This window comes from Anoplopoma fimbria, chromosome 12, assembly GCF_027596085.1.
Source record: "Anoplopoma fimbria isolate UVic2021 breed Golden Eagle Sablefish chromosome 12, Afim_UVic_2022, whole genome shotgun sequence".
Classification (NCBI taxonomy): domain Eukaryota; kingdom Metazoa; phylum Chordata; class Actinopteri; order Perciformes; family Anoplopomatidae; genus Anoplopoma; species Anoplopoma fimbria.
Genome location: NC_072460.1, coordinates 22642757 through 22665022, shown reverse-complemented (window position 1 = coordinate 22665022; position 22266 = coordinate 22642757). Strand labels below are relative to the sequence as shown.

General features: G+C 41.6%; 1 protein-coding gene across 2 annotated transcripts in view; it reads left to right on the top strand.

The window, feature by feature from the left end:
* LOC129099557 (IQ motif and SEC7 domain-containing protein 1-like) overlaps positions 1-22266 on the top strand; it is a 92708-nt gene that overhangs the window by 16011 nt on the left and 54431 nt on the right. For both annotated transcript variants that reach the window (XM_054608828.1, XM_054608827.1), the window contains one exon: positions 7086-7193. In XM_054608828.1, the coding sequence (XP_054464803.1) occupies positions 7086-7193 (108 nt within the window). The remainder of the gene's footprint in view (positions 1-7085; positions 7194-22266) is intronic.

The window sequence follows — 22266 nt, the reverse complement described above, 5'->3', positions numbered from 1 at the left end:
TTGAAATGTGAAACGTTGACCAATCACAACAGAGTGGGCTAGCTGACCAATCAGAGCAGACTTTGCTTTCTGGAGGGAGGAGCAAGCGCTACAACGGAGCGTTTCAGAGAGAGGGTGAGAAGAGGTGCTGCAGGACAGGATGAGACATACAGCAGTGTTTACCTCTTAAGACGCAACTGAACTGTAATTATCACGTCACTTCCTGCGTAACCATGGTAACCTGTGCTTACCTGTGACTAAATGACAAATTGTGCGAATCATAGAGATCCAAACTAATTTAAAGAATATTTAACACCTAGCAAAGTGAAAACTTATACTTACACTTAAATTAAAGTGTTATTTACACTCCATTGTGGTTTCTGAATGTTGTCACTACTGAACTGCATTGTGGGATATTTAATGCCGGCTTATAGTGTCCAGTGTCCTATTGGTTGGTTTCACATTAAGGTTTTGGACATACAAAAAAAATCTCACATACTTTTGTAGTGGAAAAAAAGGGTTCTTCTCAAGCAAATGGTTCTCTGCTGGGTTAAAATGTGGGCTGATTTAAAACCGTGACGTGGATCTATCACTGCTGTGAACACGGCTGATAAATAAGGCCTGCATGTAGAGAGTAGATGGGTAAACACACTCCTTATCTGCAGCTCCTCTCTTATGGGATGCTGCCTCGCTGTGGGATCCAAACAGCCTCTGTAGCCGTGTATCAGAGCGTCTAGTGTCTAGACCAGCTGAGCTGAGTGTAGCGGAGCCTCTCCCGTGTTTTAGTCAAAAATTATCCAGGCCATGTCTGTTCTTTCCTTTTAGGTGCTCCACTGTCTGCGCTCCCCAGCACGCTTTTTTTTTTTCCCGCTCTAAATGTCCTATCACAAAATTGGAAGCGGATCCAGTGGGCCACAGCCTGGAGATGTGTGCCAGTCTTTGTGTTTGTGCACGCAAAAGAGAGAGAGCGACGTGCACGGGAAGTTCGCCTGTTACTCATGAGCATCCTCCTAAACATTAGCTCACCAAATGACAGGAACAAATCCTTGTAGAAAATAGGTTATATTAACATTGTATATAATTCACTTCAATAAAAATAGCTCATCAATTATTTAATATGTTTTTGGTAAGGGTTTTTTGGAGATTGCCTAATATTAATCACACTTAAAATGTATGCTGTAATATATGTTAGTGGAAGATTTGAGTGTTTTTAGTTAAAAAAACTTTGGCTCGGGTGAAATTGCTTTTGGACAAAAGAAGGATTTCCTGAAATAATAAACAAGTCAGTGTGCAGTTACGTAAGTCATGTTCCATGAAGAGTTGTTCCACTATGGAGAATTCTTGTTCTTTAATCACAAACATTTCTGTAACCAGCAAGCAATCAGTTTCACTTCCATTACTGGCATTTTGCCCGACTATGCAGCACTCAGTAATGACTCTTTACTGGGGGAAATATGATCCAAAGCAAAAAAAAATGTTTGTTAGCTCTTTTTTTTCACCTTTTAATCTTAACTTTCATTTGCAGAATCGTGCCGTATATTAAAGTACTTGATAATAACTCTCCTTTTTTCCTCAGTCCAGTTTAATCAACATTAACTGGTGTAAATGGTTTCCCTGACCTGAACAGATGTAATAATGTACATAAAGTATATTGATACCAGAAGAAGTGCTGCTGCTGTATCTCAATAGTGCTGCTGCTGTTACTGCTAGAATCTAATAGCACATAGCGGTGTAAAAAAAGACAAGACTTCAGAGGCAAACAATCGATGCTTTAATGTGGTTGGAGACCTCCCAAATGGCAGCAGCCCTCTGGATGTCGTTCTTGTTTGTGAATTTGGCCTCGGTTCCAAGAAGCCTCCCCGTCATTAATATAAAGCCAGCGTGCCAGAAACCTTTATTGTGCTAACTGTTTGTGCAGAGGTTCAATCTTCACATTGTGCACATCTCCACCAACACAATGCATTTTGGTTTCATGTAACTAGTTTGGCAGCTGCATTCATGGTTTGGATGCAAAAGCCGTGCTATTTCAGAATTAAAGTGACTGCAGACTTCTGCTCAGCTTTTAAGGAAAAGACGTGATGGCACTGATCCTGAAAATTAATGAAAGGCTTCAGGAGCAGCTCGTATTCCGCTATGTCAGGTGCAGTTGGTGATACCGGTGATTAAGCTGCTCCACGTTTGACACATCTCTCTGTCAAGTTAACAAGGCTGGACATGTAAATTTGACAGGAGGTACAAAGTGTTTTATGCAGGACTGACAGTGATACTATAACAGTTTATTCAATTATATGTAAATGGATGATAAGAGAGGGAATTCTTTACAAGGGGATGAAAAAAAAACTGACACAATTACAAATCAGTTAACCCTCTGAACCCCAAGAAGTTTCGTGCCGTTTTTTGCTCCTGTCATATTTTACTGCAATATACAAGTCCTGCACCTCTATGGAAACAGCACAATCATGGCTAGAGTAGAGAGAACTCAAACATGTCTATTTTTGCAGTATGACACAGTTACCATGCAATACATAAAAGAAAAAAAAAAGCAATTTTATTTTCTTTAACAAAAATTTGCAAACAATGTAATCTTTGTATTCAACATGGCGAGTCAATCGTGGCTTCCTAGTTGCGCTGAAGAGCACAGGATGTAATGCTTTTTACAGGATATGTTTACTTCAAATGGTTTGTTCAGAGAGAGATTTTAAATAAGACACATAGAATAAAATGTTTTTAATGAAATTTTACAATTGTATTTATTTAGTGTCTTTTTCTGACTAAAACGTCCGTCACGCACGAAAATCTAACGATAATAGCTTCTGACTATGATAAGCACTGTAGTTTTCAGGATTGTGTAAAAAAAAAAATGCTTTTCCATCCCGCCGGAGGGTTTTGGGGTTCAGAGGGTTAACTAAGTCTTTTTGCGTGAACCTTAATTGACCTTTATGGAACCGCTTTAGCCCCGCCTCATTTATTAGGTCCATTCAAGTCATCAGGCAGAGCTGTTGTCTCAATGCAGATCAGCAAAGTAGCTCCACTGCAAAGCTGCTTTTATTACCAAACATACTATATTAAACAGGCCAATCTTCATTAGAGGAAAACTACATAAATAACCAGAGAAGTTCTGCTTGTCCTATGTACATGACTTTGCTTTCTTCTCCAACACTGTGTTAAGTAGTTAATTTTGGAAGCAAAGAGAGGTTGTACAGATTCCAATCTTATGAACGACTGAAAACCTGATTGTGTAATTTAATTACCACTTAATGCTGCTGCAATTTAAACAACACTGAATTTATAGCACTACGATTTTTGACTTCATTTATGTGGTTTGAATCCACATTATAAAAGTGTTCCCTAGTTTCAAGTTGTGCAATTTCAAAAAACTTTAATATTTATAGACTTCCACTACTCTCCACCCTGAAGACAATGGAGTATTGCAAACGGTATGCTACTGCCTCTAATGCTCTCCCCATGGATAAAGTATAAGTATCTAAGTGTAATTATTCATTGGCATCTCTTAAAAGTGAAGCCAGTTTCAAATAGCGTGATTTGTCACATGATTTATCTTGGCTCCCGGTCTACCTTTTTGTACCAGAGCTGTTTGAGAAACCCTGAAAGTGCCAACACAGCACTCTGCTGACAACACACCGCAGACTTACAGTCGCTTACATCTCTCACCCCGTTAATATGCCACACCACGACACAAGTGAGCGTGGCTGTTTTAAAATGTTGTGTGTTACATGGCTTGGTAGATTTCATTATCATTAATATTTGAAAAAGCCACTGAACTTGGCACAGGCGCTATAAATAAATAAGCCCTGCCCCCGAAGGATTGCTTTGCACTTGTTTGATAGAAGTTTATGTGTGTATGTGTGTGTGTGTGTGTGTGTGTGTGTGTGTGTGTGTGGAGAGGGAGATTGGCCCTGTCGGTGATGAGGGGATTATTCTCGTACACCCTCCGTGGCTAATGAGAGAGGAATAACAAACATGGCGGTGTTTTAATTGGTCTGCTGTTCTGTAATCAGAATGGATGGTTTCATTCAGATGTGATTAGAACCTGGGTGAGATAGGCGGCCTCAGTGACCTCCTTTTATTGGATTGTTCTTCTGTGTGAATGTCTGATGATAAGATGTTCCTCCGACTCCCCGATGCACTTTTGTGCCGCACTCATTCATGAACCCAAACTAGCACACACGACAAAAGCCCACAGCACCATGAATAGTCCGACACTCTATCGCCATGATTGCTATGAATGTGTTCTTGTCTACCGGTAAACACTTTTTTTTTCATAAAGTCCATTTGTGCGGTTGTTATTTATGCCTGTTTACTTGTACGCTGGTGTATTGTGACAGATGGCAGCAGTTTAATTGGGAGTGTGTCAGGCTAATTGGAGTCTGAAATTGTTTTGCTTGGGATGATGAATCCATGACTGTGGGTCTTTCTTTTTCTAATGGAACATGTTTGTTTAGACACATAGGACGGCCGGAGTGTCTTGCCAGATAACTGCAGTGTAGAGAGTGACTGGAGGTATTCTGGAGGAGAGCCTCGTCGTGGTTCTGCGGCTTTTCTTTCCCTGTAGTTTTCCACAGAGAGTCGGGCAAACAGAGGCAGGGATTATAAAACCTCCCTCCACATTATTGTTAGGATGACAATGAAGAGAACAAAGCTTTTTCTCGGTTGTTGTTGTTGTTGTTGTTGTTGTTGTTGTGGGGTCATAACCAAACAACACCAGCAAGCAAAGTGTTTCCAATCAATTGAAACACAAATCCAGGCCAATGGTGTTGTTGTATTTGATGTAAAAGTATCGTGGGATCATATACAGAGCCGAAGGATTTAGCGTAAACGGGAACAAACAGACTGCGCTCTTGCAACTTGTTTTGCTTCTAACAGATAAAGCGATGGAGCTGCAGTTTTCTATCTGCAGGCAGGTTTTTTTCTTTTTCTCTTAAACAGCACAATGTGTGGACTGGACTGTGCTTTAATTCACACAGAAAAAAGCCAGCCGTCAGATACACGGACAGTACATGTGGAAGGGGAGAGAGAGGTGACCGTGCTGCGTTTCAGGGCCGGTTTATTGTAGTCTCTCACCCTCAGCCGGCTCTCTCCCCAGGGACCACACAGACCTATCATCTTCTCTCGTCTCCTTCGCTCCTTCTCTTGTTGCCATGGAGAGAGATGCTCAACTTCCACGGGTAGGACACCGAGGCTGCTCGTCTTTGTCCTTGTGCGAGTCCCTCTTTTGAGTAAGCAAACTGGATTTCAGCCCTGGATCAGGCATTAAATCTCCCCTCCACAGAAATTAAACAAAACAGTGCGTGTGCAGGTTTTGATGACTGAAATTCAAAGACAATGAAGAACGTGATTTACGTCTAAAAACATATCTTCTGCAGTGGAAGAAAAGGCATTTTTTTCTATACATTGTGGGAGTTTGTACATCAGTCATTGCACTGACAGGCCTGAAACAAGATCTGAGTGTTTGACTCTGCTGTACACAGTAACTAACGGAAGACAGAAGGAAGAAATTCTAACTAATTCGAGGTTCACAGCTTCCAACTCTGCCAGAGCAGAGACATTAGCATTTCTCAAATTAATAATTCATAATGCTGAAACAGCAGCGAATGGCGGCGGCCATGACACAATTAGCCATTGATAAAACTAAGACCCTCTGAGCACAATTTTTCATTCAGAGTACAGTCTGTGTTTAAGAATGAAGGATTTTTGCTTTTAAAAAATGCATCACTTTGTTTTAAAGAGGGAAAATGAGTCTCGTGGAATGTAATTTGTAATATGGTTTAATTTCACAGGACGATTAGCAATAATTCCTTCAATAGGCTTGATGGTTTTTGGTATTCAGCCAGATGTGGGTTTTTTTTTTCTCTCTCTGGTCCTCCAGAGAGAGATGGCCACGCTGTTGGTCTGTTGACTGCAAATTGATGCCTGAGAAACGTTCCCGGCCTGTCTGAGACAAACTGCCCAGCTCAGTGAAAACCTTAACACACAATAGATGAGACAGAGGAATGCCTCGGTGGAAACAGCACCCAGTGGAAGGAGATGAGAAATGTCTGATCAAATATCAGTGGAGGACCAAACCGCTTTAACTGCGGTACGCCGAGCACAAACGCCACAAAGAAACCGACACAATGTAACCGACACAATGTAACCGACACAATGTAACCGACACAATGTAACCGACACAATGTAACCGACACAATGTAACCTTTTTCTTTTTTTTGATCAGGTTGAGTTTTTTTTATCCTAAACTGTAACAGTTTCACATTTCATGAGCTTATTTTACAACATGTCTGTTTCTATCTTTAGCCAGAGACAGAAAACAGGTATTTTTTTGGGAGCAAAATTTGACAAACTGAAGTGTATGTACTATATTAAATATTGTAGTCCAAAAAAAGTGTACTAAAGTACAACTCAAAAGTGCAGTCAAGATTACGATGTATAACTTAACTTGTGTTTTAATAGGTGAAATGTTAGTTCATTAAAAATAGCAGACTTTACACACATTTATTATAATGAGTGCACAACATGGACATATACTTAGATCGCCCAATTTCAGTACACGGTATTGTACTTTTTTACAAGGATAGTGTGAGTAAGGTGACACAAACCTATTAAAACACATAATTAGAAATAAAAAAAACATGTGGCTTTAAAAGTCATTAATAATACAAACAGTACAGTATATTCGTTGCAGTTAATTGGCCAAAGAAAAACAAACACTGGTCTTTTAAAGTGGAATATTTTAACACTTTTTATGATACCTTATATTATTAGTAATGTTGTGTGTTGTGATGTGCACTAGTTTTGAAACCAATCATGTTTCAGACCCTTCTAATGCCATTTTTCTTGTTCTCTAATATGGCATTGTGTTACAATACAGAATACCATATCACCTGGTTTGCTACAGAACAGAAATACGATGCAGCAGGGTTAAAAAATAGTCTGTGAAAAATGTAAACAGAGGTAAAAACATGAAAGTCACAATCCCCCAGTGGGAAAACCCTCTGAGGGAAGGCATTCATATAAGGATGTTAATGTTTCTTTCACAGCTGCCCTCCTGTGCCAACAGTCTGAGACGTGTTTTGTTTGTCCCGCTGCAGGAGACACGCCTCCCTACCTGTGGAAGTCACAGAGAATCCTGGGAGGTTGGTGGCTGCCGGCTGCAGAAGAGTCGTCCCCTGTCGCCAGTGGAAGTCTGCCTCCTTTGGGTACAGTAAGATGTTGTTTTTACGACTATGTGCTTAATGTTTGTCCCCTGAGTACCACAGCTCCTCCAGCGTGGAGAACACAGTCTTCTCCTTGTCCTACTCTCGCCTTGTTAATGTCTAAAAGTACTCCCAGCTCGTGTCGATGCCTTTGTAATTAGCCTCTCCGTGGCAGATACATCGGTCGTGACGGATTGCAAACTTTGCTGCGTCCTAATGTTTGACTCTTTGCAGCTGTTCTCCAGTCATCAGCTTTTTTTTTTATGACACAGCAGTTTTAAGTGCTGCAATGTTGTCTTCCCGATGTGCACAATGAACTTCGGCGGCCAAAATGCAGGCACTGTAGGAAGGAGATCATTAGGCTTTGCTTTAATGAAATCATCCCTGCGTATATGAGCCTTCATCGCTGCTCACCCATTAGCCGGTTGCTGAGCTCTGAGCTTGAGAGGGCTGTATCAGTGGGACAGACTTAAGGGGGCTTCAAAAGGCTGGAGAGAGGTTTTCAAAGACGCCCCCTAGCGCTGCGTGCTTCATCATCAAAAAGCCTTAGTGCCTAATCCATAACCCACTTTTTTTGGCTCATGTACAGCATCAGAAATAAATCCCAGTGCATAGTGGGAACTCGTTCTATTTTCAAAAAGCAGTGTTCAGAAGTTTCTGATGAGGAGGAACATCTGTGGGTTGTTTTTTAAGACTTCGGTAAAAATGAGGAATTTTGCTGTTTCTTTCCGATCAACGCCTCAAACTCGGTTGTGTTTCTCTCTGATTGTTGCCGTGCGGTTGTTGCTCACACGATTGTGGGAAATTTCAACCCCAGCTGAAAGCTAATAGGTTAAATGTATCATGACTGTAAACGATTGCTGTGATCGGAGTGTTTTTTTTCTCTGCAGCTCAGCAGTTTGCTTGTTTAGTCTCACACAGACACGCTGTAATTAACCCCTAATTATCAAATTATGCCAATTTATTTTAAATTGTTGTGTTATTACTGCTCCCCAGAGGTAATCATCAAGATTTAGGAAATGTATTCCTCATGTGAATGTGAGTGGGCAACACAAACGCAGAATGCATGTCCTCGACACATTTGCAAAGGGTCAAAATCACACACACACCTACTCCCACTTGCAAGAGAAGTTAAATGGATGGACTAGAAGTTGCTGCATAAATCAAACTGAAAGCAACATTTATCATAAAGTCCCTGCTCTGACATGTTTTGACTTTTCCGGCATTATAAAAAAACAAAGCAATTTACATGAAGTGACAAAGGTCTCGTGTCTGATCTGAATCCAGGATGTGGCAGTTATGTGGTGAGCGCTGTAGATCACTGAATCGCTGTAAAAAACAACATTTTTCACATCATATCTGAAAAGAAAATGTGAAAAAAACTGAAAAAAATGTCGGGTAATCATTCTCCATTGAAGCAGCGGGGCTGTGCCAGGCTCTCAGTGAGTGATTGATCTCTGTGTGTTTTCCGACGGTGCTTGTGTGGCTTCAGAAGGAAAGGGAGGAAGTGAAATATTAATTATTATGCCATTTGTGAGCTGCTGCGCCGTGCCCTCCAGTATGCTGAATCACTCCACTTGTTTCAGATGTTTTGAGCGAGCGTGTTGGAAAAAAAGTTCAAAGAAAACTGTGATTGGAGGAAGTGTTTGTAGCCGCGGCGTTATTCAGCAGAATAATGTTGCAAAAACTGAAAATGTGAGTTGCTTTTTTTAAATGGCAGCCCAGTTCATTCCAGACATCTGTTTGATGCGTTCACTGTCTAAGATTTAATAATTCCTACACACTTCAGAAACAATAAAGAGGTAGGCTTTTACTCAACCAAAGAAATTCTCAATCCCACAAACACTCCTATGCTTTCGTCGACAATTGCTTGGATGGTTTAATTGGTCAGGTCATTAAAACTGGATTTCTCCATGAAGAATCAAAACAAAAGCACCATTTTAATCTAGGGATGTGTTCAGGAGTTTCTTGGAAATACATCATCCAGTATTAAAAAAGCATGAAGAACGACTTATCGACGAAATGGATCTTAGTGGTCTAAGACCAAAAACCAAAACGACCAATAAGTCGCCTAATTGATAAAGAGAGGGCAGCTCTAGTAAGAGGGTTTAATGAAAAGTCTTAGGTGTTGAAACATTGTTCACAGGGAATGGCTCCCTCAACATGCTTTATGCCAGAGAGCCGGGGTCGGTCTCTGGGGTCGACCAATCACATCAGAGCAGCTTCTAGACTGTAATAGCAGAGAAACACCCCCCAGGGATTTATTGGAATCGTTGCTTCTGCTGTACATTTCTTCTTGACCTCTCTTTCTTTGTTTTGCACTCCTCTCATATTAATCTGTACCTGTTTTTTCATGCTGTCTGCATCTGTTTTCTCTGCCTTCTGCACTAGCAACGAAGCAATCCCATGTATTTGATCAGCTTTCTTTCTTTTGCACTTTGTCTTTTGATATATTTATGTAAAGTACTCGTTGCTGAAATCTGCTATATAAAAAAAACTTGCCATGCCTTACATATGCAGTATAATAGCTTAGACCTGATAGCTTATTTTCCATGCCTGGATGTGCATATTTGAGTCAATGTAGTAGTTGTCATTGATACGCTGTTTGTGTTGATTCTGCCTCTTAGCCTGCTAAAATGATCAGCAGAAGGAGTGCAGAGTAAATTACCCCAGAACTTCAACAATAAGACGACAAACCGTTCAAATTGATTGTGTTCACTTCACAGTGTAACAGCCAGCTCATCCAAATGCTCCGAGCACAGAGGGAGAATCGTGTCACCAGGTTTTGTGATCACAGAAAACACGTAGAATATAAAGGACAGACCACACGTGTGGTAGTTTTTCTTTATATGGTTCTGTTGAGTTTACAGTTTCCATTAAGGTTTTTTTTTTATCGAAGATGCACTTGATTAAAGCAGCTTTCAGTGATTGCAAAAGAAGAATACGCTTAATTTAGGGCTTCAACGAATGATTATTTTTATTTCAGTTAATCTTTCGCCGATTTCTTTTGATTTATCATTTCATCTAGAAAAAAAAAAATCGTCAAACATGTCCATCACGAGTTGTTTTGAGTTAACAGTCCAAAACCCAAAGATATTTGATTCAAAATACACAGAGAAGCAACAAGTCTTCATATTTGATAAACCAGAGGATACATCTTTACTTCTGTCTGCTTGATTAAACAACTCTATTGATTAATAAATGATCAAAATGGATGCTGATTTAATACTATAAAATCATCCAGGTGAAAATACAGAGATGTAGCATGAGGGATGAGGTGCTAGGGTCCTGGAGACTACAGACAAAAAATGGCCTTTTTCTAATTCTGTCTTTTTTTGTATTTATTCATTTCCATTGTCCCTTCGCGCAAATAAATTAAACTAGCACTATAACCTGACCTCTACCAGAGGTCAGGTTATAGTGCTAGTTTAATTTGCTAGTTTAACATGTTCCTCAAGGTGTTTAATATTTTTCCATTCTTGAATTGCCCACACGGCTCACTGGCAAAGTCAATCAGCTGCTGGTAATGAAACATGGGCCTGTGGACAGCAGAGCGGAGGCGAAAATATTATAGTAATAAAGTGTAAAGCACCGAAGAGCTAAATGTTAAAACAGAGAAATCTGAATTAATAAAATGAAAGAGATGAATTATAAATTAGATACTTTTCTCTAGTTTCCATTAGGGACAAAAAAACCTGGCAATTTAAGTAAAAGAGGCGAAAATGGCTTCTTGATCTTCTACGCTTTACCAAACTTAATTTGAATTCAGCAACTGAAGTGCAGTTAGCATAGTCCATGATAATAAATAGTAACAAATTCATTTTTTTAACAGCAAAGCCCAGTTCATTATGTAAACCATTAAGCAACTTCTGCTCATAGACTCTACAGTATCACTCTGGATATAATCAATTCATTATTTCAGCTCTAAAAGTTTACCACAAAATACAAAAAACTATTACCTGCAAAACTAAGCAGGATGATATTCCTGAATGAAAGTTGCAGAGGCTCCGGATGGGTCAGCTGTTAGCTTTGGAGCAACCCTCTTCTCTTGAACTTTATGTTCCACATATTGAACATTATGTCAACATTATAATTGATTATAGAAAGGCCCCTTCTGGTGTTTCCTATTGGACCTTATTTTGGAAAAACACATGTTCGGTATAAACAGCGAGAGTAAATATCTTATTTTATCCTTTTTGAATTATGGCATTGATTACACATATGATGTTTGTCAATTTAAGATATAAATTTGCACGTCAAGAAAGTTGCAGTTGGTTGTAGCAACATTTACTTTTGTGTGAAACAGATGACTGAACTACATCTCTCGTCCTGCACAATATAAGCTGCCTTGGTTTGCTAGATAGCTGGGTAAACTGAGATATCTTCCACACACCAGTGTAATGTTATCTTACAAGATGTGTTTCATCCAGCCATTCTTCTTATCATCCAGGAAAGAAAGAACAATCATCTCTATAATGTCTTTGAAGTTGCTTTTGTATTCCACCCTGCCAGTCACCATTATTCCCCCATGTCATCTTCTGTAATAATATCTAACACTTAAATGTTCTCCATACTGCTGTGATAGGAGTTCATTATAAAAGAAAAGCCATTGTGGAAAACTACCCCCTTATGCAGCCACTGTAATGTACTCTCCTGCTCTTATTGTCCTCCCTTAACTGTCATGTGTGGAGTACTGTGGTGTAGAGAGGTGAAAGCAGGAAGTGTGTTTTATGTTTAGGTGGAGAAAGTTAAAGTGGAGCAGTCCGCCCGGCCAATAGGAATGCAGGATTGCAGCTTATTGCAAGACGGTATAACTGCTTTGTATGCTTTACTGAGGGGAGGAGAATGCATGTGGATGCAACTTGAAAGGACCTGGTGCATATATTATATGACCAGATCTGACGTAGGAATGTAGATGACACCGTCAATAGAGGAAAATAAAAACACAACAGCTTCCTCTGTGGCAGTTCCTCCTGGTACCATGAAGACAAAGCGTGTTTTTTAACTGATTGCCTGTGCGGTAGCTTCTGTATTCATCGCCTGCAGCTGCCATCTAGTTCAGTCCTGTCCAGAGTTAAGGCCTCTCTGCACCCATCAAGCTCAGCTCAGGGCTGAATGAACGCTTTTAAATACCAAAGATGCTCCCTTATTCCTTTTTTCCCCTCACTTCACGCCTCTCTTTTGATATATATATTTTTTCTCTCTTTCCAGATATTCTCTTTTTTTCTCTTCCGCTCAATCAAAAAAAACATCTGTTTCTCCGGATTCTTCCACCTTCTCTGGCTCTGTTTGTCCATCTCGTTCTGTCTCCCCCAATTAACGAAAACGCATCTGACTTGATGAATAGATACAGTCCGGGGCTATGCAGAGGTAAACGAGAAGGCTGTCCGGTCATGGCGAAGTGTAAATCTTTCCTGCGAGCGTTTTTACGTCCCCCTCTTAAAGCTCCCGCGGTATTACCAAAAGGTCGTAAAGCTGATAATATCGCACTGCTCCGCGTATATGCGGCCCGGGTTCTGATTTGACGTCCGACCATTAGCACGGATCTGAACCGGGGGCTCCATTACATGTCTAAATAATTCAGATGCTTTATGATATTCATTATGGGGAATGAGTATCTCAGAACAGAACCTGTGATTATCTCCGGGCCCTCTAATAATACCTCTGCAGAGCCTATTGATTCCTGGGAACTGCCTTTCGTAGGGATCACAGACACCCCAGCCTGCCTGCTGCAGAACAGCCAGTGTGTTATTCGCTGGTTGGAGGCAGGAAGGCAGCTCACGAGGCTGCGATCTAGCCTCAGGGGGGTTAATATGGTGGACATGTGACACGTGCAGAATAAAGGGAGAAATATTACCATATATAGGTTCACGAACTCTGCATCATATCTCCGATTGTGTCTATTTGACTGCTGCATCCCCCTCTCTGTTGACAATGGCCTTGACAATGGCTGAGGTCGTTTGGGAAAAGGCCTTCACGACGCAGTAAACATTTATTGTGTATGGCAGCACACAGTCCTTGGGAAATGAAGGAGCAGTTGTTGTGTGTTAGTGTCTGTTTTTAAAAAAAAACAAAAAAACGTCAATGAAAGTTTCTTCCTCCCATAAAATTCAGCCAGTTGTATTCATTCTTTCTTTATTGGCCCCCTTTTTTTATTTACTGCTGTTTAGTATTGTAAAGTTTTGATTTTGCCAGATGGGAACCTCACACTGATTTAATGGGCCTATGAAACAGAGAGCCCACTTCCGTAATGTGTTTGAACTCTTTGAGGAAAGCGCTGGGTTTGGTCTTTGAAGTTCCCAGTTTCTGTTTCGACATCGCATTTCTCTGAGAGTTAATTACGGATCACTGGAAACTCACAGTTTTGATTGTGGAGTCCATACAGGCTTAGGATGAATTTGACTCTGAGTAACAGGGAACAGTGTTAGTCTCTTTGTGCCATGTGTCTTTTACTTCACTCAGTGCTGCTTGTTGATCATTTTGGCCCCGAAGGGAGTGTGTGTGTGTGTGTGTGTGTGTGTGTGTGTGTGTGTGTGTGTGTGTGTGTGTGTGTGTGTGTGTGTGTGTGTGTGTGTGTGTGTGTGTGTGTGTGTGTGTGTGTGTGTGTGTGTGTGTGTGTGTGTGTGTGTGTGTGTGTGTGTGTGTGTGTGTGTTTTTACTTTGCATTCAGACAGCGACACCACACGTAAACAGATTTGAAGAATCGTGACAGCAAGCAAGCAAGACGGTCGTTATTTCCAAATGAACCCTGTCAGTGTGAGCACTTCTTAATGGCTAAAATTAGGGCTGTCCACAACCACAGAAATTCTTGGTCTGCTAACACTCGTACAATGCTGTTGACTAATTGATTAGTTGATTTAAATAACTGAGTTTCTCCACAAACTATCACACAAAAGCACCACTTTAATTATTTTTTACCAGAGAAGTTTCTTCGCAATAAATGAATTATTCAGCACGAAAGAACAAAAAGAAGGAATAATAAAAAGAATTAATAATACACTGAAGAAATCTTATTTGACTAAAACCAAAATGACAGAGGCAGCCCAAGATAAAAATTAAACAAGATAGTTCTGAAGTTATTTTTAAAGCAAAAACACTAAACATTCAAAAGATTTCATCTTCTCAAATGTGACCATTTACTGCTTTTTCTCTGTTTAATGTTATTCTCACCTGAATATATATTTTTTTGGTCAACAAAAAACAAGCTTTTTAAAAATGTCAGGTTCTATGATTTTATAGACTTTTTATAGAATTGATTCAATAAAAAAAAAAAGCACACATTTGTTCCATAACAGATAATATACTGTACAGTCATGCATTTAAACCTTTGTGTAAAATAACACACATGATGATAAACTCTGAGCATGTGACATCGTTCAAGGTCTGCTTTTGTTGCCACTTGTGAAGAAGTTACCCAACGTGTCCTTTTAGATATTTCTCTGTTCAGTTGGTTCTGTGCTTTTTCAAAAACGAGAGCTGTGAATCCGAGTGGAAGCTCAAGATTACCTTGACTCTCTATTAAGCCATAATAACCGAGACGCCCTTTGACACACTATTATAACCACATCGAACACAGTTTCTGCTAGCAGCTACAACCTTAAAACCCTCGAGTCACACGGCAGCCAGCAGACCCTCTCGGTAATTGGCTGTGACATTATCCGTGATACGGTCATGACTCAAGACACTTGTGAAATATTAATTAATTTTTTTTTTTACAGCAGATGGGAAATAAATCGTCTCGAAATCTGCAATCTTTGTGCATTAAAAAGAACAAAAAAAAACCCGTGTGTTTTTGTTATGAATCAGAAAGGCAGGAGTCCGTGTTTCAGCCAAGGTTGAACGAGCGCATTGTGCCTGGAGTAAATGCAAATCTACAGCTGTAATGAAAATACACCCACCTGACTATCAACAGTGCACAGGTGTTACATTTCAAGATAAAACCATGTGTGACAACGGTGTGATTTTGAAAGCCTCTAGGTGATACAAGCGTACACATCGAGCCCAGTGAAAACATTTCCTTTTATTTCCGAACCAATGCTTTGCTTTCACTGTAATACCCGTTTCCACTTTTCCTGGTAAATTAGATGTAGTGAGAGATCAGTGATACGATACCAGTCTGTGACGTGGCTTATCTTTTCATCGGCTCCATGCCACAGCAATAACATGCAGAAGAGGCTCCATGTGATCCACCTCTCAGTCTCATAGGAGGCATTTGCAATTCCTTAGCACTTTATCGCCGCTCGGATCGAGCAGAGGGAGCAAGTAGTAGCACTTTTTGTTCATCCCCCCCCCCTGGAAATAAGACTGGAGAGCGTGATCTCTTGTTCTCAGCTGCTTTATCAGCTCTCCTTCTCAAGAAGAGGGATTTGTCTGCATGTGCAACGAGATATTAACAAGATGAATTGTGTGTTTGGGGTGCGAGCGAGGAGCAGAAAGTGCAGATGACAGAAGGATTAGATTGTTAGAATGCATTTTTTTCCCCCTTCATGGGCAATAATAAAACATAAATGAGACATGAAATAGCAGCAGAACCTGATCAAGGAGCTCTGGACCAGCTTTTCATTATGGCTGTGTATGTGTGATATTGCATGTTGATGGCATAATTCACAAAAGATTGACGTCCGATATACTGGAAAATACAACATTTAGAGCAGAAAGAGGAAAAAGATGACCATCATTATTCACTTCAAGACATTGTTCAACAGGGCATTTTCGCAAAATGTGTGATTTTTTTTTTTTGCTGATGACACTCTGGATGGAGGAAGAGAGCTCAGTTCCCGGCAGCAGTGGCCAGGAGTAGAGCTTCACCTTGCTCCTCCGCCGGTCCCTGCTGGGAGCAAACCCTGACCCAAGCTGCTTTAGGTCTATGCCGTATTGCTAGGCCCGCATGAGGGAAGAGAGGCCCGAGAGACCCAGAACCAGGACTTCGCTGTGCAGACTGCTGCAGTAGAATGAGAGGTTTTCTAAAGAGAATCTGGTGCTCTACCAATTTTGTCCACTGGGAGCACCAAAATCAACACAAAATGAAAGTTCCTTGACGGAAGATTCAAATTGTGGATTGTTGGACTTTTGCTTGTAATGGAGCATGATAGGTTGTAGTTTTGGTACTTTTACTTCGGTAAAGAATGTTAGTACTTCTTCCACCCCTGGAAATGTGTGTGTGGAGTGCTAGAGCTGCTACAGCTTCACATCAGTATTACTGACACCAGCTTATCAAGAAGCAAAAAGTCCCGCAGTGGCAGCAAAGAGCCTCAGCAGAGGCCTGAGGGGTCAAGAAAGGGTTCTGTCTGCAGCGTTCGGAGCAGAGACGGCTCTTTGTTTGGCCCGCAATGAAAAGCTCTTGTGTCTCCTGCCTCTGATGTTCTCAGGCTTGAGGCCAAGTCAGTGGCAGAAGGAGCCTTTTGCACAGCGCCGTGCCCTCTGCCAGAGAGCTACAGAGCTTCTGAGGAGCTGCGTTGTTACATGGAGAAAAAAATAAAATGAAAACACAGCAGAGAAACTCAGCTTCCCATCTCTCATCTGCAGCGTAGGGTGGTGGAGGTCACCATCTCTGGGGAGTTCAGTTTTTCCAGCTGTTGACACTAATAGGAGTGGTTAGGAAAATGTTTTTGTGGAACAAAAATGATTCTGTTATTAGCACAAAACTGAAGATAACAATGCTGAAATAACCGAAGGAAGCATGGGCTGTGATGTTTTTCATTTTTAAGTATAACTCGATGTGATGTAGCACACAAACGGTGCATATTTACATAAATTCCTGGGATTCAGTGCGCTGTCATCTTACGTGAAACAGTTGGTCGAGTCTACAAATGTTTGATTAATTGTGCTGAATGAAGCATTCAACATATGCTTTCCCTCACTCGGTCTGTCACATGTGGCCCAACATTACCCCTCCTGAGGGAAATGTTTTCCTAACATCAGTAATGGCATCGATCACCTCGGGCTGCTGCTGTTGATGCAGAGGGAAAGTTATGCACTGCCATCTTGTGGTGAGTAGCTCTTAGTGCCGTGGTGAATGTCAGCTGTCTCCCACTTGAATCTCTCTCTCTCTCTCTCTCTCTCTCTCTCTCTCTCTCTGTCTCTCTCTCTCTGTTTCTGATGTGTTTGAAGTGGGCTGAAGTCTCATGAGAGGGGACGGGACCCCTGCAGAGCAGCTTAGCTGAGTAAGTGACAATGCTTCTCACTCTGGCTCTTACACATTGTGCAGACGCATACAAACTGCAGACATTTTCTCTTTTGAGAGATTTATTATGAAATACAAGCAAAATCCGAATGCACTCTGATGGGAACAAAGTGCTGCATCAGTTTTGAGAGGTGTTCAGAACTTCATGTTGCGTGACCTCCAGCTGTTGTTTGCTGTGTCTCTGTTATCCGTCTTTAGATCAGGCAGCAGACTGACAGCCAATTCAGCTATAAAACAAGCGATGTCAGGATAGTCTGTGATTTTCAATTTGTTTCTTTTTCGTTTTTTTCAATCCCAAATTCATAAAGCAACAACAAAACCAGTAAAACAATGTTTATAAAGGGGCTGTGTCTAATGATTATTTTCATCACTGATTTATTTTTCTATGAACAGATTAGTTTTCTAGTCGGTCAAACTGCATGCCAGAAAAACATCCATCACAGTTATCCAGAGTGGAAGAGTGCCAATCCTCAAATGGCTTTTTTTTTTTCCAGACCAACAATCCAAAACCAAAAGATAATCAATTTACTATCATAGACTAAAAAGTGTTTATTCACATTCAACAAACTGTAACTAATGAATTTTGGTCTTTTTCGCTTCAAAAAATACCAAACGATTCATCACTGCTGATTAATCTGTTATTGATCGACTCATTGCTGCAGTTCTAGTGCAAGAATACGAGTTAATCTCCATCCTCAACTCTGTCCTTTCATATTTTTCCTCAGCTGTTTGAAATCAAAATGCCCACTCATCCTCCTCCAGTGACTGTTCTGCAGTTCCTCCACCATGCTATCATACTGGTTCCCTTACTTTGACTGAATGAGAGCTCACTATGTAAGCTCTCCAGTTGGCTCCATTCGTCAAGAGGACAGACACGGGGCAATTAGTTTGGAACTCATCAGCATGCATTTCCTGTGACGCTAAAAGCCTTCTGTGCTGCGTGTGCATGTGTGTTCTTTGTGTGTGTGTGTGTGTGTGTACACAGCATACAAAGTGTATGATTTGTGTGTGCTGCCAGGTTTGAAAGATTTTTCTGCACACAGTCCTGCACAGAATCCTGCAGCTATAGCCCACATCACACACGGAGGCCAGCTGGATTAAAAGGGGCCATATGGTGACAGAGGAGAGCGGGGACTTTGGCTCTAGAAGGCCAACGTATGCAATATTTGTACATCTTAAAGGCCACAGAGCAACATGTCTGGATGTGTGCAGGGCAACGGGAGGCCAGAGGATGAAATGGCATCGCAAACATTAGCTTCAGTTGGTGTCCGTGCGTCTGTTTGCACTGTTGTGTTTTTTGCTGATGGTGATATAGGATTTTTTCACTGGTCACGATAAAAAAACACTCACAATTAGTCCGTGAATTTCCATTTTTGGGATAATTGTGAATATCACATGAGAGACTAGTAAAAGCTGTCCAGCTCAGTATCATGATAGAGAAGTGAGACATAGAACCTGGTTTAAAAATAAAGGAATTATCATGTAAGAAAGAACAGACTCACCTCTTGGTGCTATTTTTTATTTATCCTTTATTTATGCAGGGGGATCTTATTATTTATGATTACCTTCTTCCAGTTACTTTTTTACAGAAATGGATGTTCACTATGTGTGTCTCATCTGTTATGCAACAACCATATTTGTTTATTATAAAAATGTAAGTTAAAGGGATTCCTGTATATGTTTTAAAGCCTTTTTAAGCAAATTTTGACATTAATCTGGATATCGTAATCAGCGATTTTTTTTTTGTTAGGGTAATCTCATGTCAGGAATTTTTTACGTCGTCCCATATCGAATCGCTGAAACCTAAGTTGTAACAAAAACAACAAAGATTATTTTTCAGGTGGTTAAACACTACATAATAAAACATACAAATTAATATTAAATTCCCTTTCTGTCAATAGATCCCCCTAAATATTACACACTGTTCCTTTAAGGTTATTTGTCAAATTGAAAGAGCATCTTGCTCAGCGCTCTGCTCCTCTGTGAGTGTGTTTGTGCCCAGACTACTAACTCTCTGCTCGGGGTTTTTCGGTTACACACTCGTTGTACAGAATGGAGCTCACCTGTCAGAGTCCCCCCCCACCCCCCCCCCCACAACCTTTTGCCAACATTACACATACACACACATACACAGACTGTGAACAGAGCACATCAATTTGTCAACTGTCGGCCTGCAGGTTATATTACACGCCAAGCTTTTTGAAGAATTGTGCTTTAGTTTTACCAGAACTCCTCACTAATGAACTGTCTCTGTGCTCTGGAGGTGACATTACAAGGAGTGAGGAGGTTACTGGTCTTTTAGTGTAAAGGCATACAGGTTAAAGGCTGCAATCTTTATCCAACAATTGACAATGTTGAAATGTCAATTGTTGTTAACCTCAGAGCTAAAAAACTCAAATTTGTCCTCAGAAGGAAGGTGTTATTGTTGACTACGAAGATGAACAACTTCAGTAGATTAAATGGCGATGTTGTTATTATGAGATATATTGTGTGTAAAGTGGATATCATGGCCAAAGTGTGGTTCAAAAAGCATAGACGTGGACGTTAGTGCTCATCTGTGGAGCATGTGCACACAGTACATTTCACGTCAGTCTGGACAGTAAATGTTCAAATATCTCACTCTAGATATGCAGATATGGAGAGTTGCACAATGTTGGATTAAAAAATTATACATCATTTCCACTCTGCGCTCACAGGTGTACACAAACCAGTGTGCACAACACACACACACACACACACACACACACACACACACACACACACACACACACACACACACACACACACACACACACACACGCACACGCACACGCACACACAAATGGCTCAGTGTCGAGTGCATGGCAGAGCTGGAGGGATCAGCACTTGTGCTTGATAATTAGAGAGCACACAGAGAGTGTAATTGCAGCGAGATGACGCACGTACACAATTAGCCACTACACAAGTTCATTAAGAAAAAAGACAAAGGGCTGATGGTGCTCGTCACCTTGGCGTTAAAACACTGGATGCATCAACGGCGCCGTGTGCCATGGAGTCTGCCCGCTGTGAAACAAATCCTCCTCTGGAGACTGTAAGCCATCAGCCCAGGGGTTCTGTCTCTAGCACGCTGTGTGTTTACACATACATATATATATATATATATATATGTGTGTGTGTGTGTGTGTGTGTGTGTGTGAGTGTGTGTGTGTGTGTGTGTGTGTGTGTGTGTGTGTGTGTGTGTGTGTGTGGAGGCTTATACAGTCCTGATGAGAGCTTGTCTCCATAGACACTCTCCTGCATGCCTACCATCCTGCTTTGGATGCTGTTACCTGGTGAAGGTGTCAACAACAGTACCATGTATTTCCTAATAGGGACCCTATTAAAAAGTGTACAGTCCATTGTGTAGATGTGTACACCATCTATTCTGCAGCCAGAACTTCCATTTTTTTTAAATCTTTATCAATGTTGCCTTATGTCTGCTTAATATTTCCCACTTCTTTTCTGGTTCGGGCATCTCTTGTACGTGATGCAATGTCTGTGCAAGACACAAAGATTCTCTTTCACTAACTTCTTGCAATGCCAAATCCAGAACTGTATAAACACAGTGTTCAACGCCTTTTGTCAAATGTCTTGTTTACCCTCTGATTACTTCATTCTTTCGCTTCCATCATCTATATTCTCCGTCTTAGTTCTGTCGAGTGTTTCTTTTCTCTGAAGACGTAGTTAGCCAGAGCTGTGCAGCATCTTTACCTGTGTGTGTGTGTGTGTGTGTGTGTGTGTGTGTGTGTGTGTGTGTGTGTGTGTGTGTGTGTGTGTGTGTGCGTGTGTGTGTGTGCATCATCCCTCACTGGACAGGAAAGCCTCATCTGTTTTGAAAGGCACTACAGAGAAAAAAAGCATTGATTTCAGAGGAGAGAAGGATGGAGAGGGAGGGAGGAAGGAGGGGAGGCAGTGAGTATGTGAGAAGAAGAGACATGGGGAAAGAGAGAGAGAGAGAGAGAGAGAGAGAGAGAAGAGAAGGTGAAGAGAGGAAACAAAATGGGAGGGAGATGGAGAGAAGGCATGATAATGAGCCCTACCTCTGACACATCCTCCTGTTTCTATGGAGACCAAGGAGCCAATCGCGTGGCCCTGCTGAGGACTGTACTACTGAGAGCAGATAAGAGGGTGGAGAGGGGCGTACGCAGATGCCTCTCCGTGTTTACGAGAGGCGGTGTAATCTCCCAGAAGCTCTCCTGCAGGTTGTGTCCTCTTGCTTTTAATTTTTAGGAGTGGCTGCCTCCTCGGGCACCGGAAAGAATTACCCATCATACACCATGCTTTAAAACAGAGGCTTCTCATCGGTGCTTAACAGATAGCTCCTTTAGTTTCTTGGCTCCCTCATGTCCACCACCACCACCACCACCACCACCACCACATCTCCTCCTTCCTCGTCCTCCTCCATCACCATCCAGCCCCCCTCCCCTCATGCTGCCAGCCTCTTGGACGCTCCTTGTTACATCACGCACACACACACACACACACACACACACACACACACACTGCTCTCCGGCTGCCTGTGTTTGTGACTGGGAGAGGGGAGAGGGAGAGTGAACGTGAGTGAGCCCCGTGTGCGCACGCCGTCTCCAGTCACGCAGTCCCATTGACCAGCACACAAGGATGGACAAGCCAAGCGTGTGGCGCGCCGTGGTGAGCAGCACGGACCCCCGGCGGACGCGGGACCCCGGGTCCCACTCGAGCAGACCGGGATCCGCCATGGGTTACCGGCTCTACGACATGTGAGTAGCATGTTTGGGGGTGTGTGTGTGTGTGTGTCTGTGTGTGTGTGTGAGAACGCTGTCGGATGGGAGGACAGGGAGGCGAGCCAGCGAAGCTCCCATTCATGGTCGAGTGGGTGGTGGTGGTGTTGGTGGA